The 17,126-nt window shown below is 43.9% G+C and overlaps 7 protein-coding genes across 9 annotated transcripts in view; 6 read left to right on the forward strand and 1 right to left on the reverse strand.

The window, feature by feature from the left end:
- LOC126567965 (protein kinase C, brain isozyme) overlaps positions 1-17,126 on the reverse strand; it is a 247,902-nt gene that overhangs the window by 172,376 nt on the left and 58,400 nt on the right. Inside the window, exon 14 of one of the 3 annotated variants that reach the window (XM_050224350.1) lies at positions 16,266-16,287. The exons of the other annotated variants lie outside the window; for them this stretch is intronic. The gene's annotated coding sequence lies outside the window, so the exon portion shown is untranslated. Of the gene's footprint in view, positions 1-16,265; positions 16,288-17,126 lie in introns of those variants that run through there. 3 annotated transcript variants of the gene reach the window in all.
- LOC126568064 (putative polypeptide N-acetylgalactosaminyltransferase 9) overlaps positions 1-17,126 on the forward strand; it is a 143,839-nt gene that overhangs the window by 4,645 nt on the left and 122,068 nt on the right. The window lies entirely within an intron of this gene.
- On the forward strand, positions 322-2,469 carry LOC126568025 (putative polypeptide N-acetylgalactosaminyltransferase 9). The gene is made up of 3 exons (XM_050224421.1): positions 322-1,063; positions 1,137-1,301; positions 1,361-2,469. Exons 1-3 carry the CDS (start codon positions 463-465, stop codon positions 2,392-2,394), a joined length of 1,800 nt encoding a protein of 599 aa, XP_050080378.1. The 5' UTR covers positions 322-462; the 3' UTR covers positions 2,395-2,469.
- Positions 3,896-5,839, forward strand: LOC126568027 (putative polypeptide N-acetylgalactosaminyltransferase 9). Its single transcript, XM_050224423.1, has 3 exons — positions 3,896-4,491; positions 4,562-4,726; positions 4,792-5,839. Exons 1-3 carry the CDS (start codon positions 3,900-3,902, stop codon positions 5,829-5,831), a joined length of 1,797 nt encoding a protein of 598 aa, XP_050080380.1. The 5' UTR covers positions 3,896-3,899; the 3' UTR covers positions 5,832-5,839.
- On the forward strand, positions 6,418-9,895 carry LOC126568243 (putative polypeptide N-acetylgalactosaminyltransferase 9). Its single transcript, XM_050224689.1, has 3 exons — positions 6,418-6,601; positions 8,641-8,805; positions 8,868-9,895. Exons 1-3 carry the CDS (start codon positions 6,553-6,555, stop codon positions 9,893-9,895), a joined length of 1,242 nt encoding a protein of 413 aa, XP_050080646.1. The 5' UTR covers positions 6,418-6,552.
- On the forward strand, positions 10,094-12,014 carry LOC126568066 (putative polypeptide N-acetylgalactosaminyltransferase 9). The gene is made up of 3 exons (XM_050224475.1): positions 10,094-10,670; positions 10,736-10,900; positions 10,963-12,014. The coding sequence occupies exons 1-3, from the start codon at positions 10,133-10,135 to the stop codon at positions 12,012-12,014; spliced, it is 1,755 nt and encodes a 584-aa protein (XP_050080432.1). The 5' UTR covers positions 10,094-10,132.
- LOC126568144 (alpha-amylase A-like) lies at positions 12,333-13,860 on the forward strand. Its single transcript, XM_050224570.1, has one exon. The coding sequence runs from the start codon at positions 12,337-12,339 to the stop codon at positions 13,858-13,860; it is 1,524 nt and encodes a 507-aa protein (XP_050080527.1). The 5' UTR covers positions 12,333-12,336.

Here is a 17,126-nt window from a genome sequence, read left to right on the forward strand (position 1 = left end):
TACCGCAGAACAGTTTAATTTTGTTTGCGAAGTGAGTTGCGTCAATTCGAAAACATCTGTACGAACACGTTGCTGAGCCAAGCGACATTTATCTCATCAATGATCACATAAAACAATATTATGTTTGAACAAATGGAAAGACACAAAGGGTACGGATGACATGTCTCTGCATGAAACAATAAGCCCGTACTTGCTGCATATTTTATTCTAACCTTGTTGCATAAGGTTAGGGTGTCTCACCGGTAACAGAGCTTTTCCGAACCACGGCTTATCACCAGTTCTAACCAACACGCAGGCGCCGCTATCGTATCTCGTGCGCCGGTCTTTTGTTTGTTTGTAGATGCTCGCGGCCGGTATAATACGCGCACTAGGCACACTTATCACAACCATTCACTCACATTGCCGCCAAAGCGTGTTCGGTCGGAAGCGACGGTCGGTCAGTTTGCTTTCGGCACCGGCAGCATGCGGAATGCCGTAACGCTTGGATGTGTTCGCATCGCTGCTGGCCAGCGTCGATGCAATCTTGTCGTTTTGGTAGCCGTCACCGTCACACTAGCGCTTATGGCAGTTTACCTCGTGTATGACGTTAATCTGACACTGACACCAAAGAGAAATTTCCTAGTGCAAGCTAATAGCAAAGATGAGTCCGAGCTGATCCGAACAACCAGTGCGGCTGTGGTAAATCATGGCTTTAATTTTGTCTACACAACCATCGGTCTGGATCCGAGAATTCCTACTCCGCCGGGTGATATGGGACAACCGGTAAAGGTGAACTTTACCGAGGAGCAGATCGATGCGCTTACACAGGAAGGCTTTCAAACTCAGGGCTTCAATCAATTCTTTTCGGATCTGATGTCCGTGAGGCGAAGGTTGCCTGAGGTTCGTGATTCCTGGTGTGCAGAACCGGGACGATTTTTGGACAACCTACCCAAGACATCGGTCGTGATTGTGTTCTTCAATGAGGCTTGGTCGGTTGTCTTAAGGACGGTCCATTCGGTACTGGACCGATCTCCGGTTCATCTAGTACAGGAGATCGTGTTGGTAGACGATTGCTCTACGTTAGGTAAGTGAGGAGGATGTACTTAACCTGCTGGGAGTTCCTGTACCAGTTGCTCTCTCTCTTTTATCGCCTTCAGCTAACCTCAAAACTCAACTGGACGAATACTTTCGACCATATCCGAAGGTGCGTGTTATCCGGGCGCCGACTCGGTTGGGGTTGATACGAGCAAGAATATTCGGAGCTAAGAACACGATCTCCGATGTGATTACATTTCTTGATGCACACGTCGAGTGCACTGTTGGTAGGTTTGGTTTACTATAAAACACTAGATCTTTCTACACATCACACCTTTACTTTCAGGATGGCTGGAGGCTCTACTAGATGTTGTTGCCCGTAACCGCACTACTATCGCTATTCCAACGATTGATTGGATCGATGAGAAAAGTATGGAACTGATAGCGAACAAATCGATCTCCTACATCGGTGCCTACGATTGGGACCTTAACTTTGGCTGGTGGCACCGCAATTCTATGAAGAAAAAATACGAAAACAAGCTAGAACCGTTCGATACACCCGCCATGGCAGGTGGACTATTTTCCATCAACAGAGCATTTTTCGAACGGCTCGGTTGGTATGACGAAGGATTCGATATCTACGGCATCGAGAACATCGAGCTGTCGATGAAGAGTTGGATGTGTGGAGGAAAGATGGTAACGGTTCCCTGTTCACGGGTAGCTCACATCCAGAAGGTAGGTCATCCGTATCTGCACAACGAAAAGAAGGATGTGGTGCGCGCGAATTCGATCCGCCTGGCTGAGGTGTGGATGGATGAGTATAAGCATGTTATATTCGATATCCACGGGATTCCACACTATCTGGAGGAGGAATTCGGTCCGATTGCGGAGCGAAAAGCGGTTCGTGCACGGGCCGATTGTAAGGACTTCCGGTACTACATTAAACATGGCTTTCCAGAAATGAGGAACCCCTACATAGTGGGTGCGTTCCGTGGTGAAGTTCACAATGATTTGCTAGGCAATGGCACCTGTCTCGAATATCGTCCGGATGACAATTTTCTCGGTATGGCACCGTGTGATGGGAAGCAGAAGACACAGTACTGGGCACACAACTACTACCAGGAGATAAATAGCTACCGTCACTGTTTAGACTATACTGGCACCAGTCTTGCCCTGTTTGGCTGTCATCGAGCACGCGGTAATCAAGCATGGCGTGTGCAGACGGAAACGAAACAACTGCAGAGCATCAAGCACGACCGGTGTCTCGCTATAAACACACGCACAAACGTCACACTTACGATGCAAGAGTGTGATCCGAATAATGTCGCCCAAAAGTGGTCCTTAAACTTCATCGAGTTGGATGTATCACCGTTTAGCTGAGCTAATCTCAACAGTCGTGTACACTGTACATGACTCTACAATCGAACCATTGTACGTCTAATCGATAGCTTTCGGCTTATCATACCGCGGCATGATAATTGTCCCCGTATGTGTGTGGCTGCACGGTACCCCCAGATTAGATGAGCTAAAGCGTTATCCAAATGTGGTATTTCGTGTTATCTTTCCGCTCGTTTTACCATGTATAATAGTGATCGTTGCCAACAATCTATCCAGAAACGAGGTTCAAGCATGTCGTAAATCGACTGTCTCAACGGTGTGTGTGCAGTGAAATACATTTTATAAAGCATGAATCAAGCTTCTTTTATGAATCAAGGACAGGCAAGCAAAAGGCGATGTCAATCTTTCGCAAAAAATGTTCACTGAGGGCAACGATAAGGCTGAGTGTAAAATTCTGTAATAATTTTTTTTTTTTCAAACAAACGATAATAAAAAAACTGGAATTCAACAAGCTTTTTTAAAAGCAAAAATACACTGCACTGTGGTATGTAAAACCGACATAAAAAAATGTAACTAATGCACACGATAAGTTCTAGCGATTTAACGTAGTGTGCAATGTTAACTGTTTGCTATCTCAATACTTTTTTGCTTCTATTTATCCAACGACAGGATGTGTCACTCATTAAGTAACTTTTCCGACATCCGTCGGCAAATTGCAATTTGCCAACTTTTAAAAACCTATCAGTAGCCATCGAACTGCACCAAACACGTCACAGTTCGTTATCACATTACAAATATGCTACGATAGCGCACGAGTGCTTTGCAAATATTCGCACCTGTGCGGCACGCTTTATCATTTGTGCAAAAAACAGAAAAGGCAAATATCGCAATCTGACAGCTGTCGTTCGATGTTAGATGCTAGTGTGATAAGTATGTCAAACGTAGGACACCGTCACTTTAAGGTGCGGGGGCGTTGTTTTACACTTTCTATCAAATGGCGCTTAAAAATCAATTAATTAGTTGCCACCTACATGCTATGGGTCTCCATTGGGGGTTATGTACCAAATCAAAGCAGACGAAGCACACATGGAGATGATTTTATAGGGGGTAGATTGGCTAAATAAAAAATATAGAGATCGAACTGCAACTTGCAATACACGAAAATCGAGTTATTTTTTTAGAAACATGCGCTGGGAAAGAACGGAATGAAATAATGCGACTTGTTTGGCTATAAACAGTACTATCCAAGTTTGCCACACAATCCACAAATGGTTGTTTAATGTAAAATGCCGCAACGAATTCCAACTCTAATACTTACAACCATGTGCTCTTTGGTTCCGTTGTTTAAAAAAAAGGGAAAAAATAAAATCAATTTTGGCCACTTCCACTATTTGTACAGTCCCACTGTGTAACAGTGTTTAAGTGCAGACCCTTATCGTAACTGTACACTGCTACTTGAGAACATTTTTAGAATTTCTCCACAGTTCAGTGTACGATCCGCCTTCACCGGAGTACGACAACGGACTCGGTGGAGTCAAGCACCCACCATGCGTAACAATTGTCGCAAGAATTTTGTTCTGGTAGTAAGCATTCTCATACTGCTGACGTACCTCTTTCTGACCTTATTTTACGACGGTGGTCGAGGACGGTTCGATAATGTGTTAAAGCGAATGGCGCTGCGGAACAGCAAAAACTTGTCCAGCAGAGTAAATGTTCAAGATGAAATACTCTCAACAACACCTCCCTCTACACTCGGTACGACGCTGTTCCAGTACGTCTATACAACGCTAGGGCTAGATGCAAGATATCCAGTGCCACCGGGTGATTTGGGAACACCGGTGGAGATTGACCTAAACGACACGGCCATTTCCAACCTAGTAGGCGATGGATTGATCGCACAAGGACTGAACCAATTCTCCTCCGATCTTATGTCACTTCGGAGACGGTTGCCCGACTATCGAGACCCTTGGTGTCGGGCGGCTGGTCGATATCGTTCCGATTTACCATCAACATCGATCGTGATCGTGTTCTACAACGAAGCGTGGTCGGTGTTGGTGCGTACGGTACACTCCATACTCGATCGATCACCTGCTCATCTAGTGCGCGAGATAGTACTCGTGGATGATTTCAGCTATTTGCGTAAGTTTGATTTTGCGATGCTAAATTCTAGCGCTCTATTCAAAAGCGTACAATTTCTGGTGATTTATAGCACATCTAAAAACGCAACTGGAGGACTACTTTGCTACCTACCCGAAGATCCGCATTGTTCGAGCTCCAAAGCGGTTAGGATTGATCCGGGCACGAATGCTCGGTGGGAAGAGCACAAAGACGGATATAATTACGTTCCTTGATGCACACGTTGAGGTTACTGTGGGTGAGTGTAAAGATGAGGGTTGGAAATATTTGCCAAATCATGATTCCATTACCTCCTTCAATTAGGATGGCTCGAAGCCCTAATACAACCGGTAGCAGATAATTGGACCACGCTTACACTTCCGACAATTGATTGGATTGACGAGAACAATATGAAGTACCGCAACGATAAGGCACCAACATTCATTGGTTCATACGATTGGGACCTTAACTTTGGCTGGTGGAGTCGCTCATCTATGAAGAAGAAGTACCCGAACAAGATGGAACCGTTCGATACACCTGCCATGGCTGGCGGACTGTTCACAATCTCGCGGAAGTTTTTCGATCGAATCGGCTGGTACGATGAGGGTTTCGATATCTACGGCATCGAGAACATTGAGCTGTCGGTGAAGAGTTGGATGTGTGGTGGAAAGATGGTCACCGTGCCCTGCTCCCGGGTAGGACACATCCAGAAAAATAGTCATCCGTACCTTTTCAAACAACCCAAGGACGTTGTGCGTGCGAATTCGATCCGATTGGCCGAGGTGTGGATGGATGAGTTCAAGCAAATAATTTTCGACATCTACGGTATTCCAAAGTACTCCGAGGAAGAGTTCGGTTCGGTAGCAACGCGCAAAGCCATTCGGCAGAGTGCCAACTGTAAGTCGTTCGGATACTATCTGGAGAACGTTTTCCCCGAAATGCACAACCCGCTGGTTCCGGGTGCGTTCCGTGGTGAGGTACACAGTGTGCTGCTGGGCAATGACAGTTGTTTGACGTACCGGCAGCACGATAATTTCCTTGGCATGGCACCGTGTGACCACCTGCAGAAGGATCAATATTGGACGCACAACTACTATCAGGAGCTCAACAGTTACAGGAATTGCATCGATGCCGTCACAAATGTAGTGGAAGTGTACATGTGCCACAGGCTGCGAGGCAACCAGGCATGGCATTTCTTGGTGGAAAGCCGTCAGATAGAGAGTGTAGCGCACAAGCTCTGTTTAGCGTTGAACATGACAACAAACACCACCCTTGTGCTGGAGAAATGTGACGCTACGAAGCAGAACCAACAGTGGGACGTTTCATACATCGAGTTGGACGTATCAATGTTGATAGAACATTAGCTACAAAACAAACTCAAAGAGATGGTTAGTTTACGTCGCTAATGTTTCATTGTATGCCGCGAGAAGATTGATGAATCGAACTCGATTGTGTTAATATACTTAGCGTTAAACGATCCCGACTTAAGCCGTCCATTTTCATCTTATAAAGACGTTTTTATTCTAATCGAAATACATCTGCTCTCATAATACGCACGTTCAACGCACAAGGACAGCGCATGTTGCTGCATTTGAACTTAACCATTGAACCATTCACTTAACATCATTTGCGACTATGACTAAACTAGCGTCCGCAAGATGGCGCCTGATAACAGTGATCGTGTTAGTGTTAATATTTGGTGTAAATTTAATGTTTTTCCACTACAACGATGCATTGAAAAAGCACATCAACGTGTGGAGGTTTAATATAACAGGCAATGCCCAAGAGTCGGACAAGACACCACCAAGTCTCCCAGGACATCTAGGAAAAGCAGTGCAATGGAATTCTTCGGATAAGGAAATTGAAACAGTTGTGCAAGAAAGTATAAAACAATATGGCTTCAATGATTATGCATCAAATCTCGTATCAAAAAGAAGATCCTTGCCCGACCTTAGACATCCTGATTGTGTCACCAGTCAGCGAAAGAACTTAACGCTACCGAAGACATCCATCGTGATCGTGTTCTACAACGAACCATGGTCTGTTCTTTTGAGAACAGTTCATTCTGTGCTGGACAACTCTCCGATGAATCTCATCGATGAATTGCTGCTTGTTGACGACTATTCTTATCTACGTAAGTTGAACGATTATTGAAAAGTTCTCCATAAGATGTTTCCTGTTAATGATTTCTGTTACTTGTTAAGCGTTTTTAAAGACTCAACTGGAGGAATATTTTAGAACCTACCCCAAGGTTCGCATATTGCGTGCTACTGAACGACTGGGACTGATAAAGGCAAGAATATTTGGAAGTAAAAATACTACCTCACCGATACTCACCTTTCTCGATGCACACGTTGAGTGTACGAAAGGTAAGATACATACTATCCTGTTTTAGATACGCTTTAAATCATTCTAAAACGATTATTTTTCCAGGATGGTTGGAACCATTGTTGGAACAAATGTTGGACAATGAACAGACAATTTCTGTCCCACTAATAGACCGTATCGACGACACCGATATGCATCTCATTACTAACGTGTCTTCTGATCTGTTTGGAGCTTTCGAATGGGATCTCAATTTTGGCTGGTGGCATCGTTCCCTTTTTCCACATCGAAATGTTCAACGCCCTAGCGAACCCTTCGAAGCTCCAGCAATGGCGGGAGGACTCTTTGCAATCGCTAGACACTTTTTCCAACGTCTTGGATGGTACGACGACCAGTTCCGAGTGTATGGAATGGAGAATACGGAACTGTCCATGAAATGCTGGATGTGCGGGGGAAGAATTCTAACAGTTCCGTGTTCTCATGTAGCGCACATTCGCAAGAGTGCCCATCCGTTCATAGACAATGGACATCAGAATGTTACTTTTGTGAACTCTCTCCGCGTGGCAGAAGTTTGGATGGATGAGTACAAACAGGTTGTGTTTGACGTGAATGGTATACCCGAATATAGAGAAGATTTATTTGGATCTATTACCGATCGAAAGACATTCCGGGCAGGAGCTGATTGTAAATCTTTCCGTTACTATCTGGAACGAGCCTATCCAGAAATACCTTCACCAATCGTTGCGGGACAGTTTCGTGGTGAGGTGCACAATGCTGTGTTAGGAAATGGGATGTGTTTGACAGTAGGAGCTCAACCTCAATCTCCCGTACTACACATGGCAACATGTGATAATGGCAACCAAGAACAGTACTGGACGCACAACTTATACCGAGAACTGAACAGTTACAAGCGTTGTGTTGATGCGGGCACCTCGGGAACTGCCCCTACTCTAGCTGCCTGTCATCGAATGCGTGGTGCACAGTCCTGGAGCTACGATACCGGAAGTCTACAGATTAAAAATCTCGTGCGAGACGTATGTTTAGCTATCAATGTCACAGCAAATAGTGATACTGTGACGCTAGAACCATGCGATGATCGTAAGCAGACACAGCAGTGGCATGTGACATTGGTGAAGTACAGCTTTTGGAAACCTTTTCAATAAACCGGATACAAACTGCAAACACGAATGCCTCACAAAGAGAGCTCTTTGTTGCTTCGTTCTCGATTCTGAAAGCTCCACTAGAAGAACAACAGTGTTGAGTAGCTTCTCGAGTGAGTAAGCGTCTTAAAAAATGTGCTACCGTGTGATCATACCACATCAAACTGTTATTGTTGTCTGTATCGCGGTTATATTCCTTCTCAACGTTGTCTTTTACAAGCATGAAACATCGTACGTTGGAACTCACCACACAAGTTCCGGGCCTGTTTCCATGGCAGCTCGTGTTGCCTTTAAAAAATCCACTCCTCCAGGAGACATGGGATTACCTGTACAATACAATAAAACCGATCCTACAATTGCTGCACAGGTTAAACGATCTATGGTCCAACAAGGGCTCAACGAATACGCTTCCGATCTGGTATCTGTGAGGCGTCGGTTGCCTGATCTGCGAGATCCTTGGTGCCTTCGCGATGGCAATCGGCTACCATCGTCGAGCCTTCCTGCCACATCCGTCGTGATAGTGTTTTACAATGAAGTCTGGTCAGTGTTGGTGCGTACAGTTCACTCTGTGTTGGACCGATCACCTACTCATTTACTTAAAGAAATTATTCTAGTCGACGACTGCTCCAATTTCCGTAAGTAACCGATGTTAGGTGTCTTTTTATACATTAAAATAAAACATTTTCAGCTTTCTTGAAGACTCAGCTGGAAGAGTATTTTGAACCATACCCGGTTGTAAAATTTATTCGAGCCAAAGAGCGTCTCGGATTAATACGCGCCCGAATGACAGGAGCCAAGAGTGCTTCTTCGGACATTGTAACCTTCTTGGATGCGCATGTAGAGTGTACAGAAGGTATATTGGGACTTATATAATACAAGACGATACTATGTACTCAATCTCAATCAAATTTTCAGGTTGGCTTGAACCTCTACTGGAGGTAGTTGTCCGCAACTCTACGCATATCGCCCTTCCAACGATCGATCGCATCAACGAGCAGGACATGAGCCTCCGAACAAACATTTCACTACTGCTTGCTGGTGCTTTCGAGTGGGATCTTAACTTTGGCTGGTGCGAAAGGAAGCAATTACACCGCAAGTACGCTCACCCATTCGAACCGTTCGATACGCCAGCGATGGCAGGTGGACTGTTTACCATCAACAGGACGTTTTTCGAGCGGATCGGTTGGTACGATGAGGAGTACATCATATACGGAATGGAAAACATCGAACTTTCAATCAAGAGCTGGATGTGTGGTGGAAAACTTGTAACCGTGCCGTGTTCTCGTGTGGGACACGTACAGAAGCATGCTCATCCGTACCTGTTCGATGTGAAGAAGGACTTGGCGTTCCACAATTCAGCCCGGTTGGCGGAAGTATGGATGGATGAGTACAAACAGGTCGTTTTTGATGTGAACGGGCTACCTCGGTATTCAGAAGATCTATTCGGTTCGGTTGACAAGCGGAAGCGTGTAAGAGAACGGGCCAAGTGCAAACCGTTCCGCTACTACCTTCAGCATGCTTTTCCCGAGCTCCACAAGCCTTCTATTAATGGACAGTTTCGTGGAGAAATAAAAAGCGTTGCATTAGGTGTGAAGTTTTGTCTTACGATGGATAAAGAAGGCTCCATACCGTACATGACTCGGTGCGATAAGCTTGAGGAGAGCCAATACTGGAGTCATAGCTACTATCAGGACATCAACTCCTACAAGGCATGTCTTGATTTCGATGGAGTATCGCTCACTACGGAAATTTGTCATCGACACCGGGGCAATCAGGCCTGGATGTATGTGAGTGAAACGAAACAAATATGGAGCATGGTACACAACAGATGCCTATCAGTAAGTGTAACGGCAAACTACACGTTAACTTTGGAAAAGTGTGATGTCACTAGAGACTACCAACAGTGGTTAGTTACGCTTGTGTCGTATGATTTCTTAGTCTAGCTGAATATGATTAAACTTGTTAGGTATGAGTAACAGTGTTCTTATACCACCTTGTTACATTGATCACTCGAGAACGGCTGAAATAAACAGAAACCCAAATTTCCCTTCTATCAAAGAAACTTGTTGTTCTCTAATAATGTTTTGCCAGAAAAGACTCTATTCATTAAGCAACATGCATCATCCTGGCGATCGAAAATGAGCGATTAACTATCAGTAGGGCTGTAGCAACTCCACCAGATGGTGAGAAAACGGAATTTGAGCCGCCTGTTTACGGTGTGTTTGTATCTGACATTTTTCTGTCTGTCATGCTTCCTGTACAAGATCTACATCATAAATATGTGGATGAACGCGGAACTGTTGGGCAAAAGCTACCCTAATAAAGTTAAACCTGAACAACGTTCTTCGTTTAGTGATTTCAAATTGGCACTACATTTCGTAAATCGTAAAGTTCCTCCAGGCGATCTTGGACTTCCAGTAGTGATGGACCTAAAAGACAATGCCACATTAAAGATGGTCAAAGAAGGTTTGAAAGCATACGGATATAATTCGTACGCTTCGGATCTGATGTCCGTTAGGCGGCGCTTACCGGATGTAAGAGCACCATGGTGTCGGCAGCAGAGCTTTACTGGTTCCCATCTTCCACCGACCTCGATTGTGATCGTATTCCACAACGAAGCGTGGTCCGTGCTGCTAAGAACTGTTCACACAATCTTAGATCGAACACCGGATCATTTAATACACGAAATACTGCTCGTGGATGACTACTCCACTGCTGGTGAGTTTATACAAAACATATCTTGCATTCAAAGCACTGAAGAAAATCTCTGTCTCGTTTTCCAGCTTTCTTAAAAACTCGTTTAGATGAATATTTCGAACGATATCCCAAGGTACGCATTATACGAGCGCCAAAAAGGCTGGGTCTGATTGTAGCAAAGATTATGGGCGCTAAGGCAACGACAGCCAGGGTCATAACATTCCTTGATGCACACGTTGAATGTACTGTGGGTGAGTAAGACTGCATTTTCAACAATAAACAGGTAATTACTTTCATAGTCTACCCAACACAGGTTGGCTTGAACCATTGCTGGCTGTGATCAAGAACAATTCCACCACCATCGCCATCCCCACGATCGATCAGATCGACGGAAGCACTATGCAGCTGGATACAGCATTCGCTCCACGGGTTGTCGGGGCCTACCGGTGGGATCTAAATTTCGGTTGGTGGGGTCGTGCCGCAATGAAAAAGCACTATTCCAACCCTTACGTTCCTTTTGACACGCCCGCAATGGCTGGCGGACTGTTTGCGATCGAACGTACCTTCTTCGAGCGAATCGGTTGGTACGATCAAGGCTTCGAGATGTATGGAATCGAAAACATTGAACTATCGATCAAGAGTTGGATGTGTGGTGGAAAGATGGTTATCGTACCATGCTCACGAGTCGCCCACATACTGAAGCATAGCCACCCGTACCTACTAACTGCTGGGAAGGATGTGATTATGAAGAACTCACTGCGTCTAGCAGAGGTTTGGATGGACGAGTACAAACAGGTGCTGTTTGATGTGTACGGAGTGCCTCGTTATTTTCCGCAGTACTTTGGCGATGTGAACGAACGGAAAGAACTTCGAAAAAGCGTCGGCTGTGGAAGTTTTCGGGAGTACGTGCTTAATGCTTTCCCGGAGATGATGAACCCACTAGTACCGGGTGCCTTCCGTGGAGAAATTCGCAATGCTGCTCTTTCATCCAACCACTGTCTAACGCATCATTGGACAAACAATTCCCTAACGATGGCAGTGTGTGATGGTAAAGAGAAGCAGCAATATTGGACACATAATTTCTACCACGAACTAAACAACTATTCAAACTGTATAGAAGCAATTGTTGCAGGAGAAGTTCAGCCGATGGTTAGGCGATGCCATAGGAATGAGAAAACACGCACCCAACGGTGGCAGTATGTGGTAGAAAGTAGACAGATTAGAAGTGAAAAACTTGGACGATGTCTTACAGTGCGCAAAAATGGTGGAGCGATTGCTATCGAGCGATGCAATGCGTCCGATCGGCATCAGAAATGGGTAGTGAAATTTATACAATTAGATGTATCAATCTTTCGGTACAATTGACAAAAATAAACATACTGCAAAAGCGAATCAAACAAATAGTTCCGAAAGTGATGCAAGCTAAGCACCGCAAATGAAACCAAACATTACGCATCTCGTTTATAGAGTGCCCCAATGCGCCCTTGTCCAACACCATGCCCTTAACCTTGTTTTGTAATTACCTGTACCGTTGCGCTGTGATCATCTGCCAGTTGATATCGAGCTCGTTGATCGCACCTGTATCACTTCCGATGACGTACACTTCATCACACACATCAAAGCCACCTACGATTATTGTTCTAGTGTCGATTTGTTTTTGGCACGTTTATCATCCAACCGGACAGTCATGTTGGCTGTACTGGCACTGTTTTGTTTCTCACACGCGTTTGCTCAGTTTGATCCACACTTTAAACCGGGTCGCCATACGATAGTGCAGCTGTTTGAGTGGCGTTACAAAGATATCGAGCGCGAGTGTCGAACCTTTCTCGGTCCCAATGGATTTGGTGCCGTTCAACTGTCTCCAGTTAACGAGGTGCGCGACGGAACTAGCTGGGAAGATCGGTATGAACCTGTTTCGTACAAGCTGACAAGTCGCTCCGGGAACGAATCGGCTCTGCGGTCAGCAATCGATGCCTGCAACAAAGCCGATGTGCGAGTGTTCGTGGAGGTAGTGTTTAATCACATGGCACGAGCTGAAAGTGATTCCTCGACGCAGTTACGAGGTACGGCTGGTTCTACCGTAAATCCTACCGCCCGTGACTATCCCGATGCTCCGTACAGTGCGGCAGACTTTAACGACCCATGCCGTATCATGAACCCCGAAGATCCACACGAGTTGCGCAACTGTTGGAAGGAAGAAAGGCCTGATCTGAATCTTAGTCTATTACGAGTGCGGGAACGTATTTTGGGCTTTCTCAACCGTCTGCTTTCGTTCGGTGTGGCAGGATTCTTTGTTGATTCTGCGCTTTACATGTGGCCACACGATCTGCAAGCTATGTTCACAAAGCTTCACAACCTCACCACAATGGGAGACATTTTCCCACCTGGAAGTCGGCCATTTATCTGTTTCGATCTATCCTACCACGGTTTAAACGGGGCAGAAAAATCATTACAAGCCAGATGGAACGAGTACGCCGATCTGGGAGTGATTGCACAGGACCGTTTCGCGTACGACATTGGAGATATCCTACTCAAAAGAAAACCGTTCCATTACTTCGTCAATCTCGGCACCCGGCTCGGCTATGTACCACGGGAGAAAGCACTGATTTACGTTAACGATCCACAGCTTCAACGACTTCCCGATGCGGACGGTGATCTATCGGTCATTTCGGTGCGCAACCGCCGAGCGTACCAGATCGGGCTTGCCTTTATGCTTGCCCATCGGTACGGTATGGTACGCATGACGAGTTCGTTCGAATTTCTCAACTCTTCACAAGGTCCACCAACGGACGCGCAGGGGAGAATTGAACCTGTTCAGCTTGACCAAGCAGGTACCTGCCGTTCACCCTGGATCTGTGAACATCGGTGGCCCATCGTGCGGAAGATGGTTTACTTCCGGCGTGTCACCAACGGTACGGGCGTACGGGCTTGGGTTGACAATGGACAGAATCAGATCGGATTTTGCCGCGACCGGGTAGGATTTGTGGCGTTTAATGCGGAGATTTCACTAACACTGAAAGCGAAGCTCTACACGTGCCTGCCGGAAGGTGTGTACTGTGATTTGATCAGTAGTGCTGGTGACAGGTTGGATGCGAATGGTGATTGCTCCGGTGGAACCGTCAAGGTAGAAGCTGATGGCCATGCGGAAATATTCATTCACAGCCAACTGGAGGAACCGTTTATTGCACTGCTAAACACTTTGCAACCATAATAAGTGATGAAAAATCGTATAAAAGGGGAGAAATACACAGAGAACTGCACGAAACGCGTCTAGTAAACCCGGCACGTAAACAATACTGTCAAGAAGCAGTTTTTGACAGTCCATCAACATTTGTACGGCTCGCGAAAGCTGTCAATGCCGCAATGCTGGCAATGTTAAGCGCCTAAAAGTATACAATAAAAAGTTTTGCATTCAGTCATCATAATTCGTAAATACTTTTCCGCACACAAAAACACCGTCCGTTTTTGGTATATTTTGATGATGATTTTCATTCGTTTGTTTTTAATCTCTCTTTATATCCTTATACAGCTTGATGTAGCACTCTATATTAGCTTCAAAATCGAATCACAACAATGAGAAGTGTGTGTTTTTTTTCTTGTAATTGTATGGAAACAGAAACACTGAAAGGTTCGTAATAATATGCGCTTCGCGTGTTTTTTTTTTTGTTTGTTTTGTTTTTCATTATTCCTTCCACTTCTCGGTTCCACAACCGTTCCGCGTTTCACTACTTCACTCCTCTGCCACTACCGGATCTTTCAGCCCACTACCGGTATTAGAACGCCCCTGCTCGCGCCAAATAGATTACACGTGCGTATTATTCCTTATTCGAAAATTCGTGGTACACGTAAAAAGTAAATTTTGGTTCTTAAAGTTGTTAAAGAGCTTCTTCTGAGCGTGTACGTGTTCTTTACTATGCTTTGCTTGTTTCACTGTGTGTTGTTGGTGGCGGTGATTGAGAGAAAGGTTTTCTTTTATCTTAAAATCTTCATATCTATATCAACATCCAGATGGTTTGTGTGGGTGTGTGTGTGTGTGTGTGTATGTGTGTGTGTGTGTGTGTGTGTGTGTGTGTGTGTGTGTGTGTGTGTGTGTGTGTGTGTGTGTGTGTGTGTGTGTGTGTGTGTGTGTGTGTGTGTGTGTGTGTGTGTGTGTGTTGTTATTTTATGTTGACTCGATTTGATGGCATAATGGAAAAATTCTCATATGCAGAATAATCATCTCTCTTACATTGTTTGCTTCCGTGCTTCACTCCTCACACTCGTAACCTTCTTATGTTGAGTGTTTTGTTCCGTTATTAAGTAAACAGGAAATACAAGGCTAAAAGGGAAGAAGATCATCTTTGTTCGAAAGAGTACAACGATCGATCGAAATATATGAATTCCATTTCCTGCTTTGCTTGTTTCAACCGTTTGTATACTCGTCTATTTCCTTTTTCTTATTTATTTTGCATCATTATTTACTCTTTATAGTTCATCTCACTTTTGGGTTGGTTTTTTTTTGTCATTTACTTCTTTGCTTTTATGTATCTTTTTTTCTTGTGTTTCTTTTCCAGTTTATGTTATTACCATCTTCTTCAAACTTCGGTCAATAGGCGTGTCTATGCTAGTAGAAGGTTTTGGGTTTGCTTTCTGTGTACAGAGTTTCTTTTTTTTTTTTTTTACTTGCAGTTAAATTGTAAAGTCTGTTCTCACTGGGTTTTGTATGTATTTTTTGTTTGTATGCATTAAGAGTCCAATTTGTTGTTTTCTCCGTGTACGTCGCCCTACTTTTACATTGGTTTCGGTTCGTCAACAATATCTTTGCCCATGCACCGGCCAGCTTTCGTACAACGTTTTGCTATAGATTTGTTAAAAATTAAGGCAGTGGTGAAATAGAAATTGTATCCTGCATTTATACCATGTTCTTTTGCTTGAAGCCCTCCCCATCTTTACCTTCAAAGCCTCCGGCTGGGAGCGTTTTGGTTTAGTTTGTAATGCTTTCCTTCTAGGGTAGGTTCTTTATTCCCATTTTTTTTTATCGTTTTAACCCCTCGCGGTTCGTTTACATTTATTTTATTTTTTATTTAAATTGTCACCATTTTTATACACTCTTCTTTATCGCGGTTTCGCAATGTCACCTCTAACCGCCTCTAACCTGATAGTAAGCGTCAGGGAGCGGGATTTGGTGGGTTTTTTATTTTTTTATTCTTTCAGGTAGGGTGGGATTTAATGTAAATTTCGTAAAACTCTATCGAAACTAACTAACGCTGTGGATGAATAAATGAAGCAAATCTAGTTTTTGTTTTTCTTCTTTTTTTTTTTGTTGTAAGTTCTGAGCAGCTCAGAGAAACCTGGCTAGTGAGGGGATGGGTTGTAAGGGATAGGGTTTGTTGGTGAGTCACATGGTTTACGCCTATGGTCGTCCTAGTAGAAAGACTACACTGTCAACGTTTAACAAAACCACACGGTGGGTTTTTTTAAATGTTATATAGAGCAATAGTTGTATAATGTAAATTTGTAGGTCGCCAGTTCACCAGCTCATCGACCCGTTCCCCGTAGTAGTGTTGATGATGATTGTTGGCAATACCTTCGCCGAAACATTTTCCACTTGCTTTCCTTGGCTTACGAATTTCGGTTCCAGTTTTGGTAAGACGTTTTCCTATCAGGTTCTCCAGCATTGTTTTTTCTTGTCTCTTTTCGTTTTTATTTGGGACTTTTTTGTTTACTTACTTGTGTGTTATATTTAATGTTGTTTTTATTCACTTTGCTTTACTCTTTGTGTGTTTTCTCTGTGTGACTTTGCTGTTTTTTATCAATGTTTTGGTTGTTTTTTCTTTTTATTTCTAAGCTAAGAATCGCTTCGCTTCTTACACTTCACTTACACGCAGTAACGAATTTAAATTTCAACGATTTGGCTGGAATTTCGCGTAAAGACAATGAGTGTGTGTTTAAAGTAAATGCATGATATGAAATAGGACTAATAATTTAACCGCTTTTTAAACAGTAGCTCCTCGTACATAGATTACTAATGAATGCTTGCTCACATTGCTCACAGTATATGCTCACAGTTGTTAAATGCTAGCCTAAAAGTAACTCAATTGATTAGTGTTCATTTAAAAATCGTTTTAGTGTGCAGCAGAGCTTGGCTTTGCAGCGACTGTTCCAACGCTCGTTTGCGAACTTCTTAAGATTTAAGATGTAAGTTTGTCTTGGTTTTTAAGGTTTCGAAATGAGTTAAGATGACATCCGATCATTTCATTATACTAACAACGTAATGCTTATAAGAAAATCTTTAATTAATGTGGCAACTTGAATTAAACATGGAAGTAAAATTAAAAAAAAGATAATAACGAAACAACAAACAATAAAATTCGAACACTTCTTTACCACTGCGGATAAATCAGGCTTCGTTCTTTCACTTTCACACCGCCTCACTAAACTGGCTGACCATCTGACTGATTCAATTCCTTCCCTCGTTTCTCTCGTTGTGGGGTTCCT

This window comes from Anopheles maculipalpis, chromosome 2RL (assembly GCF_943734695.1).
Source record: "Anopheles maculipalpis chromosome 2RL, idAnoMacuDA_375_x, whole genome shotgun sequence".
NCBI classification, from domain to species: Eukaryota; Metazoa; Arthropoda; class Insecta; order Diptera; family Culicidae; genus Anopheles; species Anopheles maculipalpis.